Source organism: Hyperoodon ampullatus, assembly GCF_949752795.1.
Source record: "Hyperoodon ampullatus genome assembly, chromosome: 10".
NCBI lineage: Eukaryota > Metazoa > Chordata > Mammalia > Artiodactyla > Ziphiidae > Hyperoodon > Hyperoodon ampullatus.
The window spans coordinates 43,734,788-43,761,780 of NC_136923.1; the positions used below are offsets into that span (position 1 = coordinate 43,734,788).

Below are 26,993 nucleotides of genomic sequence, written 5' to 3' on the forward strand. Positions count from 1 at the left end.
AAGTGGCAAGAGTGGACATCCTTGTCTTGTTCCTTATCTTGGAGGAAATGCTTTCAGCTTTTCACTGTTGAGTATGATGTTAGCTGCGGGTTTGTCATATATGGCATTTATTATGTTGAGGTAAGTTCCCTCTAGGCCCACTTTCTGGAGAGTTTTTATCATAAATGGGAGTTGAATTTTGTCAAAAGCATTTTCTGTATCTATTGAGATGATCATATGGTTTTTGTTCTTCAATTTGTTGATGTAGTGTATCACACTGATTGATTTGTGGATATTGAAAAATCCTCACATTCCTGGGATAAATCCCACTTGATCATGGTGTATGATCCTTTTAATGTATTGTTGGATTGGTTTGCTAGTGTTTTGTTAAGGATTTTTCCAAGCAGCTGTGGGCTCAGGAAGACTTTAAGCAGCCTGTCTGCTGATGTGTGGGGCTGTATTCCCACCCTGTTGGTTGTTTGGTCTCAGCACTGGAGCCTGCAGTCTGTTGGGTGAGGCCAGTTCTTGGTGACAAAATGGCAGCCTCTGGGAGAGCTCACACCAATGAATACTCCCAATATCTTCTCCACCAGTGTCCTTGTCCCCAGAGTGAGCCACAGCTACTCCCGCCTCCCCAGGAGACCCTGCAAGTCCATCAGGTAGGTCTGGCCCAGGCTTCCATGAAGTCATTGCTTTTTTCCTTGGGTCCCAGTGTGCATGAGACCTTGTGTACATTCTCTGAGAGTGGAGTGTCTGTTTCCCCTGGTTCTGTGGAGTTCCTGCAATCAAGCCCTGTTGGCCTTCTAAGCCAAATGCTCTGGGGGCCTGACATGGGGCTTAGAACTCTCACTCCCATGGGAGAACCACTGAGATATAATTATTTTCCAGTTTGTGGGCCACCCACCCTGCGGGTATGGGATTTCATTGTATTGTGAATGCGCCTCTTCTACCATCTCGCTGTGGCTTCGTCTTTGTCTTTGGATGTAGAATATCTTTTTGATAGGTTCCAGTCTTTTTTGTCAATGGTTATTCAGCAGCTAATTGTGATTTTGGTGCTTTCATGTGAGGTGGTGAGCTGAAGTCCTTCTACTCTGTTGTCTTGTCTCACACCCCTCTCCTCATGTTGTTTTCACTCCTTTTGCTGCAATTTCTAATATAAAATATATTTTCTTTCACCACCCAGTGTACATACAGGCACTCACCCAAGTTTTCTATGTATATCTAAAACAATAGCTTCACAAGACAACACTTATCCTAAGCACATAGCATCCACTGCTATTTTAAATTCTGATATCATTTTAAAAAAAGTTGGTCGTGGCCCACTACAATGGGACATGGCCTGCGCTTTGAAACGCCCTGGTCTGGTTGGGGAGACAATTAAACAAGTGTCACAGGAGGTTAAAGTGGACTGTCTCTGCCCCTGTTTTGACCAAGGGACTAATACCAAGGGTTTCAGGATGCCAAACCATGTGTCCCTTGTATGCAGATGGCTTACAAGGGAAATGGAGCCGGACATGGGGACCCCATAGTCACATCAAGGATAGGAAAAGGGAACCTGTTGTGAGTGGGTTTCTTGCAGAGAACTATCATGAGTTGTTTCTAGGACCCTGTGGCCTTCTTCTGGGGGATGGCCTGTGTGTGGAGGGTGCCACCTTCTAACCCAGGCCTGCTGAGGGGGGCTTCCTGGGCCTTCTTGGAGAGCTTTGAGATGGAGGACTGGGCTTCACTGGGCCTGATAAGCTCAAGTGGACCAGCCCTGGCACCTGGCGGGAGGGTTGCTCTGGTGGTGGCCTTGGAGCACACTGCTGCCGGGGCCTGGCCGCAGGCCAGTGTGGGTGGGGCAAATGTGCTTAGTGCTTCCTGAGGACCAGAGGCAGCAGGCAGAGAGGGCCTGTGTGAGCCTCCACAGCAGGGCTACCAGGAAGGTCCAGGGGCTTGGCAGGAAGAGGCTGGGAGTAGACCCACAGGTGCCCACAGGCAAAGGAAGGGTCACGGGGCACCCGGAAGAGTGCATTCCTAGGGCTGAGGAGACTACAGGGAGAAGGTCCAGTAGGGAGTCTCCAGAAAGCCAGAAGATGCCCGTATGAGAGTCCCCTCTAGCCGTCCAGCCACCCCATCTCCGACTGTCATAGGAAAGGACACTCTCAGGATGAGGCTAAGATGGTATTTATAATAGAGTGGCTGAAGACTGCTGTTTCACCCAAGACTGAGTGGAAAAGCCCCAGCATTGGCCTGGTTTTTACCCGGGGCCAGGGAAGATTGTCTCCACTGAATGAAGCTGAAAGGGACAGGAAGAGGCAAAAATAAAGGCTGCATTTGATTACACTGGGGGTCACCTTTGTTTACATACTGGCTTTGCGGGTTTCTGCAAAAAAAAAAAAAAAGTATGTGTGTATATATATATATATATATAAAACTGAATCACTTTGCTGTATACCAGAAAATAACACAATATTGTAAATTTGTAAATCAACTATGCTTCAATAAAAAAAAAAAAGAACAGAGTCCAGGCCAGGTCATGTAAGCCATTTATTGGTTTGTTTTAAAAATATGTATCTTATTTACGCACGAAGTTTGGTGAGAAGTGCTTGGGTAGTTCAGACAACGGCTGGCACTTGGTGCAGCCAGCGTCGTCTGTCAGCGGCCGGACCCGGGCACCTGCCTCAGGCTCCCAGGCTGTCCCCACACACAAAACCCCAGTTGCCTTCCGGTCAGCTGGGCCTGCAGGCCGGCCGGCCTCCCAGCCTCATCCCTGTGCATGCAGCAGGCTCTGGGTGCCAGGTGCCAGGGAGGGCACACATCTCTCCAAGCCTTAAGAGCACAGCACAGAGAGCTACAAAAATAAGATTTCCACTCAGAGAAGTGTCGCTGGGACAGTTAAAAACCACATCCCACACTGAACTCAAAGGGAACATGGGAGAAGAGAAATCACTGGGGTGGAAGGGGGTGGAGGCTAGGGCTGCCACCAAGGGAACTCAGGTGACAAGAAGAAACATAATACTTGTCTCGCCGGCAGTGTCCCCTTAGCTCCCCACGGCTAGCTCCCTGACGGCTTGGCGAGGTAGGTTAGGACAGCCAGCTTCTGGCTTCCCGGGCTGCCCTGAGAGGTGGCCGCCGCCGGGTGGAGGGCGGCTTTGCTGGAGAGCGGATTTGGGCAGCCGAGCCCCTGCCTGCACAGGCTCCACCAGCCACCACTGTCACTATCAGGGTGACAGTTCTCTACATTAAAAGATTTGCATATGCTAAGTAGGATTGTCAGCAGCTGAAGAGGCCCTGGGGGTGGTAATTGGACTAGAAAAAGTATTTTTCCCTGAAAAGGCCTGCTCATAAGACCTATGGGCAGCCTGGCCGCTGCCCTAGGAGGGCCTGCATGTGGGTGCCACCAGGACCCTGGGCTGAGCGGGAGGGACTGGTCCAGGGTCACACTACTCCCTTTCCCAGGGGGCCTGCGGTCCATTCTCCTCCCAGGGCACAAGGACTGGGCCTGAGCCTCCTGAGGCCCCTTCTCTGCATAGGGTGCAAACAGCCCTCCCCACTCCCATGCCACTGCATCTGGAGAGGAGCAGGAGGCCACACGGGCATCCCCTCACCGCTGGGCAGAGGCAGAAAGGTCCGGAGAGAGAGCCTGGGTGATGACAACAGACCCCCTTCTCCACATGGGCCGGGGGCCCCCGCCCTGAGGGCTGTTGAGTTTCTCAGCCCTAACCCCACGGGCTCAGCCTTCTCTTTCTCGCCTGTGGGGCAGGGCCGGCCAGGCTGGGCAGCAAGGACAAGCTGGGTGGCAGGAGGTGAGTGGGGCTCCTCCCTCAGGCCCTTCGTTTAACGTTAATACTCTAACAGAGGCCACGCTCTCCAGGGAAGAAAGGCAACGTCAGTGCCGAGGACCAGCCCTGGGACCCGGGCCACTCTCTTCTGGAAGCTTGTTGTATTTGTAGAACTGACCCCAGGGTGGCCTGCATAAAAATACAAGGGGAAAATGGAACCTTGGGGACAATGGAAGGCCGGGATGAGCCCCGGCTGACAAGAATCCCACCCATGGGGGCCGGGAGGAAAGGCATGTCTCCCTTAGGCTAGGGTAGAAGAGGCTGCCTGGTGCTCACCTCGGGGAGCCCAGGCCACACGTGGCAGGTGTCTGGCCTCTGTGTGTATGAGAGTGTGCACACGCATGAAGGGGAAGGGGTTCAGCCCTCTTGGCGCCTTAGCCCAACCCCTGGGCAGTGAAGGCCTGTGGGACCCACACTGGATTTCACTTTTGCTCTGACAACAGAGTCCCAGCAGCTCCATAGACACTCTTGTGCAGAGTTAAGAAGAAGCAGCGGGAATTGCTGCCAATCCATCCATGAAAAAAAGTTAGTTCTTTGCTCAAGTAAAAAAATATCAAATATAATAAATTTATGAAAGCCAGTTCACAACACATACAGTCTCAGTTTTGTATTTTGTCTCAGCAGCTGGGATGGAGTTGCTCGTCAGAGCCCTGGGGTGTTGCCTGACCAGACCCTTCCACCAGGACTGGTACACTTCGGGCCTCTAGGAACAGGCCACCCCGAACGGCTGGCTTAGCCAAATGCTTACAGCTGTCAGCATAGTGCACAGGACTCTGCTTTGTCGGTCCATGGGGCCGAGGCTCATCTCTCACTCCCGAAGCCCAAAGCAAGGACAGATGGCTCAACGGCTGCTGGTCTGGGGCTGCATTCGGGTTTGCCATGACACTGTGCGCTGGCCCACCGGGGCACGCTCACACAACAGATTCACGGTCCCTGTCTGGGGACAGGGGCATGTCTGTGAGATCCTCGCTGGGGCTGTAGTCAGATGCCCGCGCCTGGGGGTTATCGCTGGTGGCCCTGGTGATGCTGTCATAGGAGGGTGGGAAGGACGTGGAGGAGATGGAGGAGCTGGAGGGTGGGACAAGGCGCTGGGAGAAGTTCTCGTTCATCATGTAGGCGATGAGGCCCTCCTGCTCGGGGGCATCCTCTTCAGAGAGGCCGCTGCCACCCGCCTGCTGCCGGAAGAGGAAGGAGGCGTGCTTCATGGAGCGCTGCAGCAGGTGCCTGCGGAAGGCCCGCTGGATAATCGTGGCCGACACCTCCTCGTGCTTGCGCCGGAGTGTGGTGGTGATGGGCTCGTACGAGATCTTGGACGGGTTGGCCGCCATGAACTTCTCCTCCATTTGGATCTTCAGGGCATCCATCTCCCCAGACTCACCCAGAACCCTCTTGGTGAAGGCAAAGAGGATGTCCATGCAGTGGATACGGTCCCCGCTCACCATGGGCAGGTCCATATTGATGAGGCTTATCTGGTTGGGCTTGGCGATTCGGAGCGGCTCAGACAGGGCATCAGCAAAGTCGGACAGGGCCGAATACTCAATGAACTGGGTGGCCTCCGGGTCAAACTTCTCCCAGATCTCATAGAACATGTCGAAGTCATCCTCACTCAGGGGCTCCGTGCTCTCCTCCGTGGCCACACTGAAGTTCTCCAGGATGATGGCGATGTACATGTTGACCACAATGAGGAAGGAGATGATGATGTAGGTGGTGAAGAAGAGGATGCCCACGGCGGGGCTCCCGCAGTTCCCCCGGGAGCCGTTGCTGTTGGGCAGGTTGGGGTCGCAGTAGGGAGGCCCTGTGTTGAGGATGGGGCTGAGGAGCCCGTCCCAGCCTGCCGACGTGGTGATCTGGAAGAGGCACAGCATGCTGTTGGCGAAGGTCTGGAAGTTGAACATGTCATCAATGCCAGCCTCCCACTTGACGTAGGCGAAGTTGGCCATGCCGAAGATGGAGTAGATGAACATGACCAGGAAGAGCAGCAGCCCAATGTTGAAGAGGGCGGGCAGGGACATCATGAGCGCGAAGAGCAGCGTGCGGATGCCCTTGGCCCCGCGGATCAGCCTGAGGATGCGGCCGATCCGGGCCAGGCGGATGACTCGGAAAAGCGTTGGGGAGAAGAAGTACTTCTGGATGATGTCTGAGAGCACAGTGCCTGTGGGAAACAATGCAGACTGTGGCCACTGATGGCATTGCTGTCCTCCCTCCAGCCCTGCATTGCTGGGAGGTGTCTCTGTACAGCGAGGAGCCAGGGAGCGGAGGCCTGGGTCACCTGGGACCTGCAAGGACCCTGCCTCCACCCACCTCTTTGAGTCTCCATTGCTGCAACTGTGGTCCAGAAAAGGAGGACCTACAGTACCTGCATCTTTTGCAAAATGCCTTCTTAGCACTCCGTTCCTTAGTCTCCTGAGAACACCTGCAGAGCCGTACCAGGCTCATCTTCCAGATCTTGGGTTCTGAGGCCTCAGGGGACTTTCTCAGCATCTTGGTGGCCCACCTCGGACCAGAATTCGGGAATTTTTAGCTCCTTGCTACTCAAAGTGTGGTCCAAGGACCAGAAGCCTGATCTCCCGGGCACATATCAGAAATGCAGAATCTCAGCTCCGCCCCAGACCCACTGTGTTTTAACAAGCCCAGGTGGTTTGTGTGCACACTGAAATACAAGAGGCACTGGCCAGGCAGTCGGCCCACTCCCCGCACCTCGCCTCTCACATCTCAGCCTCTCTGAGGTGCTTCCTATGACCCTCCCAACTCTGCTAGCTGCCAGGCCTGCCCACCCATCTCTACTGACTAGTCTGGATTTGGAGTTTCAAGGAGCAGGGATGTAAGTTATAGGAGAAAGAGTGGAATACACTTGCCTTGTATTGGCCCAAGTGACCTTTCCAGACTCCTCATATGATTATAATGTCACCGGCTGACATGTGTCCAGTGTTCACTGTCAACAGGGCACTGGGTTGAGCAATTCATACCCATCCATTTAGTCCTTCCAACAGAAGAAAGGGCTTACCCTAGGAGGTAAGCTGATACCATTATCCTCATTTTCCGGAAGAGGAAACTTATCCAAGTTACCACCTAGTCAGTGAGAAGCTGCGATTTGACTCAGACACTCTGGCTCCAAGTCGACCTGTTAACTGTGCCTCTCTGGTACACAAGCTCTGGGATCAGTAGGTGTTCCTGAGTACAGACTGCACCTCCTGGAATCTCTGAGACTATGCCTCAAGGGCTCTGTTCCTGTTCCTGACACCCTCATTCTCTAAAGCTTCTCTCCAGTCCCACCAGGCACAATCTCGCCCTCACCCCTGCCTGGGATCTCTCGGAGCATTTCCTGACCTAACTTCCAGCTTCTAACCATCTGCCCATCACTGCAGCCATAGCAGCCCCTGCTTTTGCCTCTGAGTCACTGAAGGCAGGGTCTGAACATGGCAGAAAGATGAAAGCTAGTCACCCCAAGGCAGAGGTCTGTGGGGGCAGGGTCAAGACTGGGCCCTGAACACAAGTGACAAAAGAAAAAAAATATTGATAAATTGGACTTAAAAATAAAAGCTTTGTGCTTCAAGAGATAACAACGAAAAAAGTGAAAAGACAACCTATAGAATGGGAGAAAATATTTGCAAATCATATATCTGATAAGGGACTGGCCTCCAGAATATATAAAGAATTCTTACAACTCAATAAAAACATAAGTAAGTCAATTAAAAAATTGAGCAAAGGATTTGAAGACATTCCTCCAAGACATTATTCTTATTATATACCAAGATATACCAAGGAAAATGACAAATAAACACATAAAAAGATGTTCATCATCATTAGTCATCAAGGAAATGCAAACCAAAACCTCAATAAGATATCACTTCATACCCACTAGCGTGGCTATAATTAAAAAATACGGAAAACAACAAGTGTTGGTAAGGATGTGGAGTAATTGGAACCCTCATACATTGAGGATGGGAATGTAAAATGGTGCAGCCACTTTGGAAAACAGTTTGGTGGTCCCTCAAAATTTTAGATTACTGGTTGCCAAGGGGCTGGGGAGAGGGAAAATGGGGACTGATCGCTAAATGGGTACAGAGTCTCTTTTGGGGATGAGGAAAATATTCTAAAATTAGAGTGTGATGATGGTTGCACAGCTATGTGAATATACTAAAAAGTACTGAAGTGTACACTTGAAAGGGTGGATTTTATGTTATGTAAATTATATCTCAATAAAACTGTTGTTAAAAAAAGAACTTGGGCTCTGAAGTTAAACAGATATGGGCATGTGCTATGGTTTGAATGTTTCTGTCTCCCCCTAAATTCATATGTTGAAATCCCAACTCTCAAAGATGATGGTATTAGAAGGTGGGAACTTGGGAGGGCTTAAGCCATGAGGGTGGAGCCCACATAAATGGGATTAGTGCCCTTATAAAAGAGGCTCATGGAGCTCCCTAGCCCCTTCCACTTTGTGAGGACGTGGCAAGAAGGTGCAGGTTATGAACCAGGAAAAGGACCCTCACCAGAAAACATGATTATGCTGGTGCCTTAATCTTGGACTTCCAGCATCCAGAACTGTGAGAAGTAAATTTCTGTTGTTTATAAGTTAACCAGTCTGGTATTTTGTTATAGCAGCCTGAGTAGACTGTGTATGAATCCTGTCTCTGCTTCTCCCTAGTTGTATGATTTCCCTGCCTCAGTGCTGACTTTATAAGGTAAACTGCATGAGGCAGGTGATGTCTGAAGGAGCCTGGCACATACCTGGGTGGCTAGACTCCAGAATTTTCCATCTCCAGGGATAACTTCTACTTTAGAGGGCCACCTGCCTCCCGACTCTGGAACCTCTTCCTCCTTCAGCCTAAGGGGAAGGCTTCCCTTGGGAAGGCAGGAAAGCCCCCACAGGTCCCATTCCCTTTTCCAGACTCATCCTTGAAGCTCTCCAATCAGAGAGATGTGTCCCAGGGTTTCAGGGAGGGTGGGGCCAGGAGGGGGTGCTGGGTCCTCTACCAGGTTGGTCCCTTGGCCTGATTGGGCCCTCCCAGATGTGTGTGTGGGTGTGCATGTGTGTATGAGATGGGGGGAGAGGCAAGGAATGTAGAGAGAAAAGAATGCAGGAGCCTGGTGTACTTGTTATTAAGTACAGATCCAGGGCTGGAGGAGAGGGAAAGGCCTGGCCTGGGGAGAGCTTTTCTGCCTAGCCGACTTGCATACCCACCCACGATGGAGAGGATGACAACCACGAAGTCAAAGATGTTCCAGCTGTTGGTGAAGTAATAGTAGCGCAGGGCAGCCATCTTGATGATACATTCGCCTGTGAAGATGGCTACGAAGAGCAGGTTGATCTTGGTCAAGATGTTGACCTTCTCAGGGCTCTGGTCATCTGTCTCCACCATCATGGTCACCATGTTCAAGCAGATGAGAAACATGATGGTGACATCAAAGGCCTGCTTGGTCACAATGTCGAATATGAAGCCCTGGTACTTGTTCTGAAAGGAGGGGCAAAGGACGGGCTCAGCAGGGGCCTCAGACAGGCTAGCATGCCCCCATTGCTGCCTCTCAGCCCAGGCCACCTACCCTCTTACTTCATCCTCTGGGGGTGGGCAACGCCCCCAGACAGTCACGGAAAGAGGAAGAAGTCAGGATGCTGGCCAGCCTGGCTCTCCTGCTGAAAGCTCTCTGGGCTTCCAGGCCCAGCCCTAGGCTCTCTCTTCCCTGAGACCATCTCTGATGGCTCTTCAGAAACGGACCTCTCTTACTCTGAGTTTCCTCAGCACATCGTTCATCATGCTTCCCTTTTTGTTCCCACTGTCTGAAGGCTCAAGGTCAGATTTAAAGTTCAGTCCTAGTAATTGTCTCAGTCCTCAGGTTAACAAATTTTCTCCACTCTTTTTATGGAATTTATTTTATTTATTCTACTTGGGACTTCCCTGGTGGTCCAGTGGATTCTACTGACTGTATGTCTTTAATTGTAAGATTATTTTGGGGAAGAGAGACGATTATAAATAAGTGAAAACACATGTGTGCACATGCGCGCACACATACACACACACACACACAACTAACCTAGAACCGAGCATGGAGAACAGGAAAGTATCAGATGAAATGGATGAATTAGATGCAAAAACTGGGGCTGCCACTTACAAGCTAGTGATTTAGGTATCATTCACCTAATTAACCTCAGTACTGCCCCCATCCTGCTCCAATACACACACACACACACACACACACACACTTTTTTGGGCCAAGGGAGTCAGCCTAGCAGAGAACCCAGCACCCCTCTGGGCCCCACCTACCAGGGAAGTCTATACTGCTCAGGGAGTTGCAAGGATGAGGTTATGCATGGGGGTGGGGGCAGGCTGCCCTGCGCTCCCTGCCTGCAGGGAAAGCCTGCAGCCCTGCAGGGAAGAAGAGGGCTCACTGAGAGGTTCCTGTGGGAGGGAAGTGTCCCCTGGGCTGCCATAGCTGTCTCATGCCTTCCCCTCTATCTCCATGAGACTGAGGCCCCTGTGCGTGGTTATAGGTCCCTCCTTTCCTGGACAGGCTGAGGGCCCTGGGCTGGGCCAAAAGACTGTGAAGAGGCCCTGATAGCTGGTCTTGTGGCGTGGGGCCTTCTCAGGGTCCCCTCGGCTGATCCTCCCCACTCCCATCAAATTGAGAGCCTGACTCACCAGGGGCCGTGGGATGGGCTTCTGGGGCTTCTTGGAGCCCAGCTTTTTCATGGCGTTGTAGTACTTCTTCTGCTCCTCTGTCATGAAGATGTCCTGGCCCCCTAAGTGCAGAGAGATAGGCACCAGCTTCATTTTGGAGTTCTCAGAGCCCCCAGCATGGAGGGCACACGGATCTTGCCTCCTTGATGAGGGTGCCAGGGTTGCACTCCTCCACACTTCCTCTCCCGGGGCAGAAAAGTGTGCCTCTATCCTGCACCAGAGATTTCCCCCACCCCCAGACCTGCTTCTCCTGGGTCCCTGTCTCCATTCTCCTTGAGCTCTCTCTGACTTTGTGACTTGCAAATCCAGTCCCTACTCCCATCCTCTCCCCTGCCCAGCTCAGCCACCTTGGAAGTTCTCTCTGCCCACTTGGTTTGCCTGCCACCCAATCAGGGCCCCTCTGATGGAGCCCCTGGAAGACCCTGGCCTTTGTGAAGCACCGCCCCCGCCATTGTCCCTGATCACGGACCAGGTAAACAGACACAGCCCTCACCCCAGGTTCTCTTAGGAGCCTCATCTCTCAGACTACGGCAGGCGTGGGCCCCCTTGTTACAGGCTTACAGCCCTAAGCAGGTCACATCATGGACACACTCCTCTCCCACCCTATCCCAACAGGAGCAAGAAGAGGACCATCCCCAACAGGAAGGAAAAATGGGGCCAGGAGCCGGAAAGGCTCCCAAGTCCCTGGCATCCAGCGTTGCCCTCTAGCCTGGGGAACCTGTGCTCTACGTATCTTTTTCTTCTGTTGGTTGAAGTTGTCAATGATGACACCGATGAAAAGGTTCAGGGTGAAGAAAGACCCGAAGATGATGAAAATAACAAAGTAGATGTACATGTAGAGGTTGTATTCCCACTGGGGCTGCTCTTCATACTAGAGGGGAGAAACCAGACGGGAGGTCAGACAGGCGGGAATGGGGGTGGGTTGGCTGGGTGTGTCAGAGGAAGGTCACCACACAGGGTGTATGTCTGAGTGTGTGTGATGGGTGGGTGGGGATGGAGTTGAGAAGAGTGGGTGGTGGCAGGTGAGGAGGGCAGGCATGCTGGGCTCAGGGCTGGCACAGCATCCCTGCATGGCTCCTTCCCCTGGGTCACTGGGAGGTTTGAGTATATGGGGGCATCTCTCAGCCTGTAACTGTCAGTGTGATGGGGGTGGAACACAAGGACAGAGGAGAAACTTGATTTATGTCTCTGTTGGTTCCACCCCATCCTCCTGGGGTAAGACTTTGATTCAACTAAATTACAGTGAATTTAATTTGAAAGATATTTGTAAATTTGGGGACTCCTTGGGAGACCACACAACCTTGCCCCAGGGCCAGGCCTAGGCATTCTAAGAGGCTCAACTCTGGTTTGACACAAGAGACCTGGCCCTTATGGGATGTAGACCCTGATTCCCTGGTGGCCAAGCAGCTGGGAACCTCGGGTGCCTGACTCAGGCAGAGAGGCCAGTGTGACAACCTACCCCCCTGGAGTCCACAGCTGCATACATGATGTCCATCCAGCCTTTAAATGTTGCCTGGAAGGAAAAAACAAGAGTAAGGAAATCATTTAATTCTGCATCTATGGAGCTACTTAGGGTTCCTGTCTGGGCAGATGAGGCCAGGAAATAACCTCCTACAAGAAGCAAGCAGTCCATCCCACCCTTTCAGCAGTATCCAAATGGCTGGGTGGTCAGGGAAAGGCCTTCTTGTTCAGGGCTGGGAAGGAGGGGAAGCCAGCCAAGCAGACACCCCAAGAAGGTCATACAGTGGGGGAATAAACTTCTTGATGTTGGCCAAGAGACTTCCCTTCAGGTCCACATTCATTTCAGATTCTAAAATGACACAGAAGCGCACAGCAGGTATCAGGGAGAGAGAGGTGGCTCTTGGGCTCTCAGTTCTTACTTAAGGACTCCAGGGCTGACCTGGTCCCCCTTGTCATGAGCCTTATGGCTTCTGCTTCATAGCTTTTCAAAGGAAGTCCCTGAAGAATCCCAACCTTCCCTCATACTTAAGGGGGTCCTTTTGCTAGTGGTGTGTTGGCAAATGGCTAACAAATGGCTTTCCAGAAGAAAAAGAAAAGCCCTGATTGTTGTGTTTGCCAACTTCTCTGTGTAAATACTCCGATCATTGCCATCCTTAAGTTGCCAACATGTCATTACTGACCACAGAGTCGGGAAGAGGAGCACAGCGTTGGAATATTTCCACTGTATGGATATAATAGGTGTGAATAACCTCAAGAGCATAGATGATAATAAGTGGTAATGGTGAGTTCTGATTTCGTTTCAATATCATTGAGCTAATTACAAGTTTATAAAATCTAATTTTTAATAATGGCTTGCAAAATATTGGAAAATGTAGCAATTGGCTCTTGTGAGTCCATACATGCTGGCGCTGGCATGGTACACAAGGCAGGAAAGAGGAGGCTGAATAGGACAAGATCCTGGCACTGGCTGCATGGACTGCCCAAGTCTGGGATGCTGATGATGATTCAGAAGAGCCTGAGGGACATGCTTGGTGGTGAGACCAATTGCCTAGCGGATCTCACTTGTGTCCTTGGCAAAATCCGATTGTGTCCTGAGCCTACTTTCAGGGTATAAGCTGGTCTGCACAGACTTTCCATGTCTGAGAGTTTTTATGAGTCAGGCAGGGCAGAGGGAAACCAAGGTGGCCGCAGAGAAGGCAACTGCTTCAGCTCCCTGTGCCATGGGGCCCTCACCTGTACAGAGAGGCCTGGAGATGTTGTGGGACCTGCTGGGGACCACCCAAGGTTACGAGATGCCCGTGACCGAATTCTTCCCAGCCACTGTGCGGTTCTGTCTGCAACAGAAAGGGGGCTTTCCTTCCAAGTTCTGACATTCAGAAGGGACAGTCACAGGGATGGAAGGCGCTCTGAGTTTGGTTCTAATCATGTTCCCCACGATGTATTTCACGTTGGAGAAAGCTATCCCTGTGATTTAAGAGGTGGGTGGAGGTGTGAGGGGATGTGCCAAGCTTCCCTCTGTTCTGGGGACTAGAGACAGGTGTCTGAGCTTTTGGTTGGGACAGCAAGAAGAACAAGCTGCAGCTTTGCATGTTATGGTTCAGACTGATTTCTGTTGTCAAGGTTATTTGTATGCTGTGCATTATAATCACTGAAGCCACTGTCCTCACAAATCAATGGAAACTTTGGAAAGACTGGGGAAGGCCATGCATGTTTAAACATCACACATCTTGCACATTATAGATGAAAGGAAATATATTCTTTTAACAACGCAGGAGATATCACTACATTTTATAACAGAGGGGTGGCCAGAGTCACAATTTTGCTAATAGTTCAGTTCCTGGGTGTCTATGGTCATTCACTTGCAATCTGTGCCATCGTACTGCCAAACTGACTGCTGTCTGGGGAGCTGGTTCTGCCATAGTGCTGAAGCCCCATGCCATACTTGGAGAATGTAGCATCTTCCTTAGAATGGAAAATCTGGGGCCTTCCCAAGCAGCCAAGAATTCCCTGGAGAATCCTAAGCCTCCTTTGGGCAACATGATCCTATTGTGAGGATCCAGAGTGGCCCTGCTCTCCCTCTCCTGCCCACAGCACAGGGGAAGGTGCCTGTTGCTGGTCAGCCAGTAGGAGGAAGGAAGGCCCTTCCCCACCCCCACAGGACTTACCACCTGCAGAAGGGCCAGGTACCCGGCCCCCACGTTGTCAAAGTTGACTTTCACCTTGGTCCAATACAATTCGCCAGTCACGTTGAAAGACACACAGTCGCTCTTGTTGTTCACGATGGTGTAGTTCAAGGGCAGGTCTCCCTCAGTCTGGTTGATGCATCTCCCAAACTTCCCGGCGAAGAGGTTCACGCCCATGATACTGAAGATGAGCCAGAAGATGAGGCAGACGAGGAGGACGTTCATGATGGAGGGGATGGCGCCCACCAGGGCATTGACCACAACCTCAAGTGGGCAGAGAAGAGGCTCAGTTCCTGGGGGTGCCCAGAACACACACCCTTTTCAAGGCCCCCAACCTACTGAACCTCCTGGGTATAGGTTCCTATGGGGGTGGGGAACAGTTCCTGTCCCCAATGAAGGGGAACCCATGGCTGGAAGCTCTGGCCGGCAGTGAGGGGAGTGAGAGAGAACACACACGCCTTTTGCTTTGCACCCTGAAGTCTGACACAGCTCAGAACATCTGCCTTTCCCTTCTTGGCTCTGCCCGGAATCCACGACCTTCAAACTTAATTTTCAGCAGGGTCTCTGCTGGACAAGTATGCCACAAGTCTGATGAGAAAGGGCCTCTGGACATACACTCTCTGAGCTAAGCTTCTGGTTTCCTTTGGGGTTGCTGCTACCAGGATGAATGGTTGTTCTCCTGTAAAGTGTGCCCAGGGGACCTCCGGTGGTATGGGTGGTACGTCTGGAGGGTGCTCTGACAGCCTCTCATGCTGCGGTGGGAGCAGGGCTGGCAGGGCGGGTGGTGTGCATGCTCCCTGTGCCTCTGCCCTCCCCAGGGAGAGGCTCTCTGACCCCATGGGGCCATGGCCCCATGTTCTTTATTTAAACTCACAGCACCCAGGAGAAGTATCCTTGGCAAAAATAACTGGGGACTCCACTCCAGTGAGGGACCTAGTTCTCAGCTGTCTGTGAGCCAGGAACGTTTGCCACACAGACTAGGAGCGGAGCTGGTGTGGGGCTGGGCGGTGGATACGGTAATGCTGACACACGCAAAGGAGGGGTTCGGTCCGTGGCCCCCCAGCAGGTATGATGAACCTGGGAACAGGGTGGGAAACCAACTCTCCTGTTTGCCCTTCTCTGGCTCTCTGGCCGGCAGCCACAGCAGAGGCATTCCTGGCGACTAGTGTCTCCCCCATGTCCCCTTGTCCCAGAACAAAATGTCCTTGCTCCCAAAGAGACATTTAACTTAGGTCGGATTATTCACTTGTGAATGGCTTCCCACCAGAAATAAGCAGTTTGTCTCTCCATGGATTGGGGGTGTGAGCAAAGTTCAAAACCATCAGCCAAACTGGGGCTGTGTAATGGTGCCTGCTGTGTCAGTGAGAGACACACAGACGTGTCTGCTAAAGTCACAACAGAACTGTGCGCATTTTGTAAAAACAAGAAACAAAAAAACCCCCACACACAAACACATGGGTTTGTTTTCTTGCTATATAAGATGGATAATGTTTTTTCTTAGTGGGCTTTTCAATTTGCCTTATATGTGCACATTCTTTGGTAAAATTTGGTGACTTGAAAAAAACGCAGAGGGCTCTGCACTTAGAAAATAGTGCCAAAGAGTTTACTAAGCAAATACAAACTGCTCTCTGATGGTGAGAATACAGCTGGCTCCTTCCTTGCTTCCTTCATCCTCCCTAGCACTGCCCTACTGCCTATCACAGAGGGAAGGCAGCCTGTGATGGCCAGGAGGCAGGGGACAGGGCCGGACACATGGAGCCGGGGCACACACAGACATGAGGCCCCGCTGGAGAGCAGAAGCCGAAGGGGCCCTGGGCCGGTGGGGCTGGCTGCAGCTGAGACACCTGTGCCCCAGGTCTCACTTCCTCTCCATTATCCAGGGCTCTCTGGCCCTCATGGAGCCCACAGGGCTGCGGGTGGCAGGCCTGGGGGGAGGTTCTCACAGCTCTCCATTTCCGAGTGCCACCAAGCCCAGCCGTGCTTCCTGGAGATCCTGTACATGCTCCCACCAGGTCAGGGCCGCCTGGACAGCAAGTGAGCCTGTGGGTCCCCTCCATGAAGCCACTTCCCACTGCCCCTGTGGGAAGAGCCACTCCTCTTACCCTCATGCCCTCAAATCGTGACAGGGCTCGCAGGGGTCGGAGCGCACGCAAGGTCCGCAGTGACTTGATGGGGCCCATCTCAGCAAAGCCCAGCGCATTGGCCACCAGGCTGATCAGTGAGACCTGTGGGAGGCAGGGTGGGAGTGGAGCCACGGGGACAGCTCAAGACAGTGGCAGGGCTCCTGGCCCACCAAAAACAGGCTGGGTATGAGAGAGCCAGCAGGCCTTCCTGTGTCCAGTCTTTCTGATTCCCGGCTGGATCGTCTTCACAGGCTGTCCTGCGTTGGGCCAGCCTTCCTGCGGCCCAAGAGGCTGGGGGCAAGCCCAAGCATGTCCCAGCTTTCAGACCTTCACCGAGGGCCTGCTGTGTGCACTACACACACACACACACACACACACACACACACACACGTGTCTGTAATAGCCGCACTCACCCCAGGACTTGGAATACACCTCCCAATGCTACAGATGAGAAAACTGAGTTCCAAAGCCACCCACTAGTGTGGAGGAGCAGGGCCACAAAGCCTGGGCTTTAGGTCCCATGTGCTTTCCTTCAAGTCAGATTCCTGGGCCTGCCCTTTCCCTGCCCCAACGTAGACTCTCTGGGGAAGGACTGTCCTGAGTTGACTATGAGCAGACAGACAATCCTGGGGCATTTCCCCAAAGCTGGACCTCACAACATTCTGCCATCTTCAAAGAAGGGAAGCGCAGATGGAGCCCCAGAGGACTGTTCTCTGCTGTCTGCTTTCTCTGCCCTGCCCTCACCGGGGCATTTCCACCCAGCAGATTTTATCCTTCTAAAGTTCCAGGGGCATCCAATCCCTTCTTATGTCACTGCTGGCCGGTGATCACAGGTTAGAAGTGGCCTCCTGCCTGACCTCGCCGGCAATCACCATTACCACCACCCTAGCTCTGAGGGCAGCCTGACGGTGGCGAGGGGCCGCAGGCGGGGCCCTGACTCCCGGACCCTCCTCCCAGGCTTGGAAGCAGCAGGTTGGGAGAAGGCTGGGCAGAGGGGCTTGGAAGAGGAAGACTCCCAGGATGGACATCTGTGCTGCCCCCACCCGGAAGAGGATGAGGGGCATCTCTCAGGGACTTGCTGCTGAGGGCAGCCAGGTCCGGCCAGTCTCCCCGCCTAGCTCCCAGCAGGCCAGCCTCGTCTGCTGCTTCCAAAGCTCGCCCTGCCTGCTCCACCCAATGTCAGTTGATGACAACTCCATCCTTCCAGCTGCTCAGGCCACAAGCCTTGGCATCATCCCTGCCTTCTCTCTGTCTCTCACTCCCTACATCCAACCCATCAGGATTTCCTGTTGGCTCTGCCTTCAAAATATGTCAGAAGTCCAAATATTTCTCACCGCTTCCACTGCCACCATCCTGGCCAGGCCGCCATCATCTCTCCCCTGGATCACTTCCACAACCTCCCAGCCTTCCCCCTGCCTCCACTCCCCTCCCCCACCACCCGGACAGGGCGATTCTTTCATAACATGAGTCAGATGATGTCACTCTTCTGTCCAAAGGCCTTCAATGCCTCCCCATTTCATTCTAAATAAAGGCCCATGGTTTTCAAAGGCTGCATCCGTTCTACCCCATGCAGTCTGGCCTCATCTCCTGCACTTCCCTTCCCCACTCCTCTGCTCCAGCCACTCTGGCCTCCCTGCAGTTCCTCAAGTATCCCAGGCACCCTCCTACCATAGGACCTTTGCACTGCTGTTCCAACCTCTGTTTGGAATGTTATGCAGACATCTGCCTGGCTAACCCCAACTTCCTTCAAATGTCACCACAGTGAGCCCACTCTGGCCAGCCTGTATTTTTTTTTTTGCGGTACGCGGGCCTCTTACGGTTGTGGCCCCTCCCGTTGCGGAGCACAGGCTCCGGATGCACAGGCTCAGCAGCCATGGCTCACGGGCCCAGCCGCTCCGTGGCATGTGGGATCTTCCCAGACCGGGGCACGAACCCGTGTCCTCTGCATCAGCAGGCGGACTCTCAACCACTGCGCCACCAGGGAAGCCCTAGCCTGTTTAAAGTTCTAATCTCTATCTTCCTTTCTCCCTGAGTCCTGGCCCTCCTAACCCCCTTCCCTCTCTACTTCCTTTTCTCCATGTGTATACATCACCAGCGTAATATAAATCTGGCTCATGTATTATGTTTCTGGTTCACAGTCACCTTCCTGTGTGCAGGCAGGGGTTTTGTCTGTTTTGTTCCCCAAGATCCTCAGCATCTACAATAGCACCCACATACAGTAGATGCTCAATAGTATCGAAAAAATGCATGAATTGAACATGGAAACATCCTTTTCCAGACCTTGAGGCCTGAAGTCCACCATTTCCATGAAGCGTGGGGATAGGGGGGCATGGCCAGCGTCTGGAAAGCTGGATTCCAGCACCCACTTCCTTCTCCTTGACCTTGGGCCAGGCCCTTCTCTGCTGTGAGCTTCAGTTTCCTTCTCCACAGGCTAATTCTCCAGTCTTGAGAATTCCAGGCCCTTAGCCCTGGCCTCAGCGGAGTTCCCCAAGGTGGCAGGTGGTGGGAGGTGGGTGGGCTTCCCCAGAAGTCTTTGCAGACTCTATCTGGACTGCCCTGAGGGAGTCCCAAAAAGCTGCAGGAACAGCTGGGTGACGGGGCCTCAGGGCAGAGCTGCCAGGATCCCAGGCCTTCCCCCGGCTCTTTGGCAAGGAGGCTTCAGGGGTCCTCTCCCTCATCTCAGGGAGGCTCTGAGGGCTCCAGGCTGTAAGAGCATCCTGAGCTCCCCCCGTCTCTGCCACCCCAGCACCTCTTACCCCAGCATTAGCATCGGCCACTTGGGGTGATGAAAGAGGCCTGGGCTGGAGGCCCAGCAACGTGGATCCGTGTCTCCACACATACTCTAGCCCACGGAGCCATTCAAGTTTGTCCTCCCATCCAGGCCTGGACCCTGGCCAGGCCCACTGGCAGCTGAGCCCCTCCCTTTAGCTTCTGGGCCCGAAGTGGGGACCAAGCACAGGCCTAAGCTCTTCTATAACTATAGGAAGGACAGCCCCTGCTGGTGGGCAGAGCTACGAGTGTCTTCTGGAAAGCTCTCCCCAGCCTGTAGATCCTGACCCACATCTTGCTGTGCGAGACCCACCACAACCAGATGATGAGTCCTTGCCTGAGCCCTTCGCCATGTTCCCTCTGCCCTTAGGGAGCACAGAACCAAGGTTGCCCCGCATTCTGAGTCTCAATTCTCACCCCGCCGTGGCTACTCTCCCACCTGACTGTGCTCAGGAGCCCCACAAGACCCTGCACTCACCCTGCTTGGTACCCAGCAGTGTCCCGGGGCCTGGGGAACTGTGGGGCAGGGCCCTCCCATTCCATCTGCCAACTGGGTGCTCAGGGGATATGCCAACCTCCTACCCCAGGTCCCCTGGGCACACCAGAGGTCAGGCAAGCCCTGCCAGCTGCCTGATCACCCAGGGCAGCCACCTGGAACCCCTCAGCCAGTGTTCACGCTTTCCTCCTTCTCACAGGTGACTCCAACCCCTCTCACCCTCCCCAAGTGGTACCTTCTACCTGAGCCAGGAGGATCTCCTGCCTGCCCAGCACCCTTTCCCCAATCCTGTGCCCTCTGGCCTTTGGCTCATTCCATCTCCTATACAACACCTCCTCTGTGTGTGGACATGTAGGCTCTTAACTGGTCATCTGTGTAGTGAGCCTGACAGACACTTCACAAGGTGCCATGGTGAGGGCTGCAATACGGGCTCATCGCTCCCCTTTCTGGACGTCCTGAGAGGGTGGGACCCCACTCCTGCCCTGGCTCACACCGCTGCCGGAACTGCACTTCACTATCCCCCGTGGTGAGTACAGTTTCTCCCAGAAGCCTAGGTTTCCCTGTGTCCCCAGTCGGGGGTTTTGATGGCAGAGCCCAGGTATCCCCTCTGTGACCCCAGACTCGGGCTTCCTGCCCCTTTGCCCACGGGCACAGCCAAGATGCTCCACTTCGTCCTGCTGCCCTGTCCTTCTGTCCTTCTGTCTCTCGGCCTCAGCTCCTTCTCACACTGGCAACGGGTGCCCCCCTCCTCTCTTCCCTTCAGGGGCCACACTTACGTCCACAATGAGGAAATCGAGCCAGCACCAGGCATTGGTGAAGTACTTCTTGAAGCCATAGGCCACCCACTTGAGCAGCATCTCCAGCACGAAGATGTAGGTGAACATCTTGTCGGCATACTCCAGCAGGATCTTGATGGTCTTCCGCTCCTCCAGGTAGATGTCCTCGAAGGCCTGCAGACCAGGGTAGACAAGGTAGACATGATATCCTGACCCAGCCAGTCCCACCCTGCACAAGCCTTCATCTCTGACAGTATCTGCTGCTCAGGAGGGCGGGACAGAGGGGATCCATGTCGTGGAGGGGATTCCTGAGTGTGCCCTCTGAGCCGCGTGTGCACCATTGCCGGGTTAGGAAATGATGTTATGTGGTGTGTGGACAACAAGGCAGAATGTGTAGTGAGAATGCTTCTTCCTTCATTTTAAAGAGCAAGTCTCAGTTCAGTGCTAGTGCATTGTTAAGACCTCTCTAAAACAGCTCAAGGCCTGCTGCTAGAAACAGCATACACTTTCCCCACTCCCTCTATTCCACTGTGTTTTTACTCAATTTACTTTGGCAATTACCTACTTTTCATAGGAAACAATATTGGTTTCCAATGACAATGATCATTCAAAGTTGCCCTTTAAAATAAACTTATTTAAACAAACAAAAAAACAGTGAATGTTCATCTAAGGCAAAATTTTAAAGAAATGATAGTAAAGCCAGTTTGTAGATATGAAGATTAGGAAACACAGGACTAGATGAAGTCAAACCTCCTGCAATCCTCAGCATCTGGGAGTCCACATTCCTAAAATGCTAGAAGTTGTCGGTCTTTTCCCACCTCCTCACTGCTGCTTCAACCCAAATCCCCAAGCCAACAGAGAGACTCAGATGGCCCCAGCTGCCCTCTTCTAACTCCAGGCTTCTGATCTGTACCTGCCCCTCCTGAGTTACCTTCCCCTATCCAGAATGTGCTCTGAGGCTCCCAGTCTAGGCAACTGAATGCGTCACTGAGGGCCCCAGGGAGCTGCCTCCACCTGTCGCTCTGGGCCTCCCTGTCTGACTGCAGGGCCTCTGTGAGCTACCGTGATCCAGGGGGCTGGTGCTGTCAGCAGTCAGATTAGCAGACCACATAGCTAATCTGGTCCATGTAGATATGACAACAGGATAATTCAGGCCCCAAAATGGACTTTGGTAGTTGTTCAAGACAGAAAGTAGGCCTGTTTTTTTCTGATTATAAAAATGTATGCCTCCTATAAAAAATGAAATAATACAGAAATTATAAAAAAGAGAATAAGCAACAACAAAAAAACCAAACAACCCAATCAAAAAATGGGCAGAAGACTTAAATAGACATTTCTCTAAAGAATACATACAGATGGCCAATAGGCACATGAAAAGATGCTCAACGCTGCTAATTATTAGAGAAATGCAAATCAAAACTACAGTGAGGTACCACCACACACTGGTCAGAATGGCCGTCATTAAAAAGTCCACAAATAACAAATGCTGGAGAGGGTGTGGAGAAAAGGGAACGCTCATACACTGTTGGTGGGAATCTAAGTTGGCACAGCCACTGTGGAAAACAATACAGAGGTTCCTCAGAAAGCTAAAAATAGAATTACCATATGATTCAAAAATCCCACTCCTGGGCCTATATCCAGACAAAACTATAATTCAAAAAGACACATGCACCCACTATGTTCACAGCAGCACTATTCACAATAGCTAAGACATGGAAACAACCTAAATGTCCATCAACAGAGGAATGGATAAAGAAGATGTGGTACATATGTACAATGGAATACTACTCAGCCATAAAAAAGAATGAAATCATGCCATTTGCAACAACATAGATGCAACTAAAGACTATCATACCAAGTGAAGTAAGTCAGAAAGAGAAAGACAAATATATGATATCACTTTTATGTGGAAACTGAAATATGACACAAATGAACCTATCTATGAAACAGAAACAGAATCACAGACATAGAGAACAGACTGGTGGTTGCCAAGGTGGAGGGATGGGCTGGGAGAGGGAGGGAGTAGGAGGTTGGGGTTAGCAGATGTAGGCTTTTATATACAGAATGGATAAACAACAAGGTCCTACTGTACAGCATAGAGAACTATATTCAATATCCTATGATAAACCATGATGGAAAAGAATATAAAAAAAAAGAATGTATATATATGTATAACTGAATCACTTTGCTGCACAGCAGAAATTAACACAACATTGTAAATCAGTATACTTCCGTTAAAAAAATTGATTAAAAAAAAGAGAATAAAAGGCATCTCCAATTTTATGACACTAAAGTAACCTCTGCTAACATTTAGGTGAACATTCTTTCAACCCTCACTATTTGTGTGTATATATTTGAGTGCACGATTTTATAAATAGGCTAAGATATTTTGCTTTGAAATTTCTTTTTCCATGAAACAATCTTTTGTGAACATTTACCTACTAAGTAATGTGAATACATACAAGATCTATCATTCTTTTTAAAGGCTGCATAATATTTCATTATTTGCATATACTACTGTTAATTTAGCCATTGTTTCCAATTTATCCCTAGTAGAAACAACACTGCAATGAGCACAGTGTCTGATTATCTTGAGGATAAATTTCTAGAATTGAGGTGCCAGGTCAAAGTTATACTTTTGGTACAGATTAGGAACAGGACCTCCAAAAGGGGACACCAATTTGAGACTCCTTCCACAGTGCATGAATGTGGCTCTTTCCCCACGACCCACACTGGTGCAGTTTCTCCTTTGTCACATTTCCCAGACTAATGAATGAAATTTGTATTTGTTACATTTTAATTTATCTTATTACTAGTGATACTGACATCATCTCCTTGGATATTTGCAGTGTTCTCTTTATAAATTGCCTGTTCATGTCCTTTACCTATTTTTTCACTTGATAGTCTGGTTTATTTGGGGACATTAACTCTTTGTTTTATATACTTTATCCTAGTTTTGTGCCATTAAATCTTGTTTACTTTTGTCTACCATACTGAAGTTCTATACTTTACTTTCACTTATTATTATATCATTTAATATATTTATATCATTTGTTATGATTTTCATTTAGTAAAACCTTTGGCATCATGTTAAGAAAGTCCTTGCCAGAGACTCCCTGAACAAGATGGCAGAGTAGAAGGACTTGAGCTCACCGCCTCTCATGAACACACCAAAATTACAACTAACTGCTGAACAACCATCGACAAAAAAAGATGGGAAACTACCAAAAAAGATACTCTACATCCAAAGACAAAGAAGAAGCCACAACAAGATGGTAAGAGGGGCACTTTTGAGATACAATCAAATCCCATACATGCCAGGTGGATGATATACAAACTGGAAAATAATTATATCGCAGAGGTTCTCCCACAGGAGTAAGAGTTCTGAGTCCCACATCAGGTTCCCCCAGCCTGGGGGTATAGCATTGGGAGGAGGAGCCCCCAGAGCATTTGGCTTTGAAGGCCAGTGGGGCTTGAGTACAGGAGCTCCACGGGACTGGAGGAAACACAGACTCCATACTTGGAGGGTGCACACAAGGTTTCATGTGCACTTGGACCCAGGGCAAAGCGGTGACACCATAGGAGCCTGGGCCAGACCTACCTGTGGGTCTTGGAGGGTATTCTGAGGAGGCAAGTGTTGCCTGTGGTTCACTGTGGGGGCAAGGATACTGGTGGCAGAGGCCCCAGGGAATGTTCATGGGCATGAGCTCTCCCAAAGGTCAACATTTTGGCACTGAGACCTGGCCCAACACAGCATCCTGCAGGCTCCAGTGCTGGGATGACTCAGGCCAAACAACCAACGGGGTGGGAACAGAGCCCCACCCATCAGCAGACAGGCTGGCTAAAGATGTCCTGAGCTAACAGCTGCTTGACACACCCCTGCCCACCAGAGGGACAAGACTCAGCTCCACCCACCAGTGGGAAGGCACCAGTCCCTGCCACCAGGAAGCCTGCACAAGCCCCTGGACCAACTGCACCCACCAGGGGGCAAACACTGCTAGTGAGAGGAGCTACAATCCTGCAGCCTGAGCAATGGAGACCACAAACACAGAAAATCAGACAAAATGAGATGGCAGAGAAATATTTTCCAGATGAAGGAACAAGATAAAACCCCAGAAGAACAAATAAGTGAAGTGGATATAGGAAATATACCTGAAAAAGAACTCAGAGTAATGAAAGTAAAGATGATCCAAGATCTTGGAAAAAGAATGGAGGCACAGACTGAGAAGATACAAGAAATGTTCAACAAGGAGCTAGAAGATTTAAAGAACAAAGAGATGAACAATACATTAATGGAAATGAAAAATACACGAGAAGGAATCAATTGAAGAATAAATAAGGCAGAAGAACAAATAAGTGAGTTGGAAGACAGAATGGCGGAAATCACTGCTGTGGAACAGAATAAAGAAAAAACAATGAAAAGAAATGAAGACAGTTTAAGAGACCTCTGGGACAACATTAAACATACCAACATTACAAGGATCTCAGAAGGACAAGAGAGAGAGAAAGGGCCTGAGAAAATATTTGAAGAGATAACAGCTGAAAACTTCCCTAACATGGGGAAGGAAACAGTCACCCACGTCCAGGAAGCACAGAGAGTCCCATACAGGATAAACCCAAGGAGGAACACTCCAAGACACATATTAATCAAACAGACAAAAATTAAAGACAAAGAAAAAAAATAAGAGCAACAAGGAAAAAGCAACAAATAACATACAAGGGAATCCCCATAAGGTTATCAGCTGATTTTTCAGCAGAAACTATGCAGGCCAGAAGGGAGAGGTATGATATGTTTCAAGTGATGAAAGGGAAAAACCTACAACCAAGAATACTCTACCTAGCAAGGCTCTCATTCAGATTCAATGGAAAAATCAAAAGCTTCACAGACAAGCAAAAGCTAAGAGAATTCAGCACCACCAAACCACCTTTACAACAAATGCTAAAGGAACTTCTCTAGGTGGAAAAGAAAAGGCTACAACTAGAAACAAGGAAATTAAAAATGGGAAAGCTCACTGGTAAAAGCAAACATGCAGTAAAGGTAAGAAATCATCCACACACAAATGTGACATCCAAACCAGCAATTGTGGGAAGAGGAGAGTACAAATGCAGGATATTGGAAATGCATTTGAAATTAAGAGACCAGCAACCTCAAACAACCTGTATATATACAGACTGCTATATCAAAAACCTCATGGTAACCACAAACCAAAAATCTACAATGGATACACACACAAAAAAGAAAAAGGAATCCAAACACAACACTAAAGATAGTCATCAAATCACAAGAGGAGAGAACAAAAGAGGAAGGGAAGAAAAAAGACCTAAAAAAAATAATAATGAACAAAATGGCAATAAGAACATACATATTAATAATTACCTTAAATGTAAAAAGATTAAATGCTCCAACTAAAAGACACAGACTGCCTGAATGGATACAAAAACAAGACCCGTATATATGCTGTCTACAAGGGACCCATTTCAGATCTAGGGACACATACAGACTGAAAGTGAGGGGATGGAAAAGGTATTCCATGCAAAGGGAAGTCAAAAGAAAGCTGGAGAAGCAATACTCATATCAGACAAAATAGACTTTAAAATAAAGACTGTTAAAAGAGACAAAGAAGGACACACAAAAATGATCAAGGGATCAATCCAAGAAGAAGATATAACAATTATAAGTATATATGCACCCAAAATATATACTTACAAAAAATAGGAGCACCCCAATATATAAGGCAAATACTAACAGCCATAAAAGGAAAAATCAACAGTAACACAACAATAGTGGGGGACTTTAACACCCTACTTTCATCAATGGACGGATCATCCAGACAGAAGATCAATAAGGAAACACAGGCCTTAAATGACACATTAGACCAGATAGACTTAACTGATATTTATAGAGCATTCCATTCAGAAGCAGCAGAATACACATTCTTCTCAAGTGTACATGGAATATTCTCCAGGATTGACCATATGCTGGGCTACAAAGTGAGCCTCCGTAAATTTAAGAAAATTGGAATCATATCAAGCATCTTTTCCAAACAAGACGCTATGAGATTAGAAATCAACTACAAGAAAAAAACTATAAAAAACACAAATATGTGGAGGCTAAACAATATGCTACTAAACAACCAATGGATCACTGGAGAAATCAAGAGGACATCAAAAAATACCTAGAGATAAATGAAAATGAAAGCACGATGACCCAAAACCTATGGGACATGGCAAAATCAGTTCTAAGAGGGAAGTTTATAGCAATACAATCTTACCTCAGGAAACAAGAAAAATCACAAATAAACAACATAATCTTACACGTAAAGCAACTAGAGAAGAACAAACAAAACCCAAAGTTAGTAGAAGGAAAGAAATCATAAAGATCAGAGCAGAAATAAAATAGAAACAAAGAAAACAGTAGAAAAGATAAATGAAACTAAAAGCTGGTTCTTTGAAAAGATAAACAAAATTGATAAACCTTTAGCCAGGTTCCATCAAGGGAAAAAAAGGGAGAGGACTCAAATCAATAAAATTGGGAATGAAAAAAAAAAGACAAGTTACAATGGTCACCACAGAAATACAAAGGATCATAAGAGACTACTACAAGCAACTATATGGCAATAAAATGGACAACCTTGAAAAAGTAGACAAATGCTTAGAAAGGTACAATCTTCCAAGACTGAACCAGGAAGAAATAGAAAATGTGAACAG

The 26,993-nt window shown here is 49.8% G+C and overlaps 1 protein-coding gene across 7 annotated transcripts in view; it reads right to left on the minus strand.

Moving 5' to 3' along the window:
- Positions 1-4,714: 4,714 nt before the first annotated feature.
- Positions 4,715-26,993, minus strand: part of SCN5A (sodium voltage-gated channel alpha subunit 5) — a gene marked incomplete at both ends in the record, with an annotated part of 86,174 nt that continues 63,895 nt past the window's right edge. For 4 of the 7 annotated variants that reach the window (XM_079712483.1, XM_079712481.1, XM_079712487.1 and 1 more), the window contains 8 exons: positions 4,715-5,955; positions 8,986-9,256; positions 10,439-10,539; positions 11,207-11,348; positions 11,937-11,990; positions 14,104-14,385; positions 16,224-16,346; positions 20,286-20,459. In XM_079712483.1, the coding sequence (XP_079568609.1) occupies positions 4,715-5,955; positions 8,986-9,256; positions 10,439-10,539; positions 11,207-11,348; positions 11,937-11,990; positions 14,104-14,385; positions 16,224-16,346; positions 20,286-20,459 (2,388 nt within the window). The remainder of the gene's footprint in view (positions 5,956-8,985; positions 9,257-10,438; positions 10,540-11,206; positions 11,349-11,936; positions 11,991-14,103; positions 14,386-16,223; positions 16,347-20,285; positions 20,460-26,993) is intronic. The other 3 variants (XM_079712485.1, XM_079712484.1, XM_079712486.1) reach the window with 2 other exon arrangements.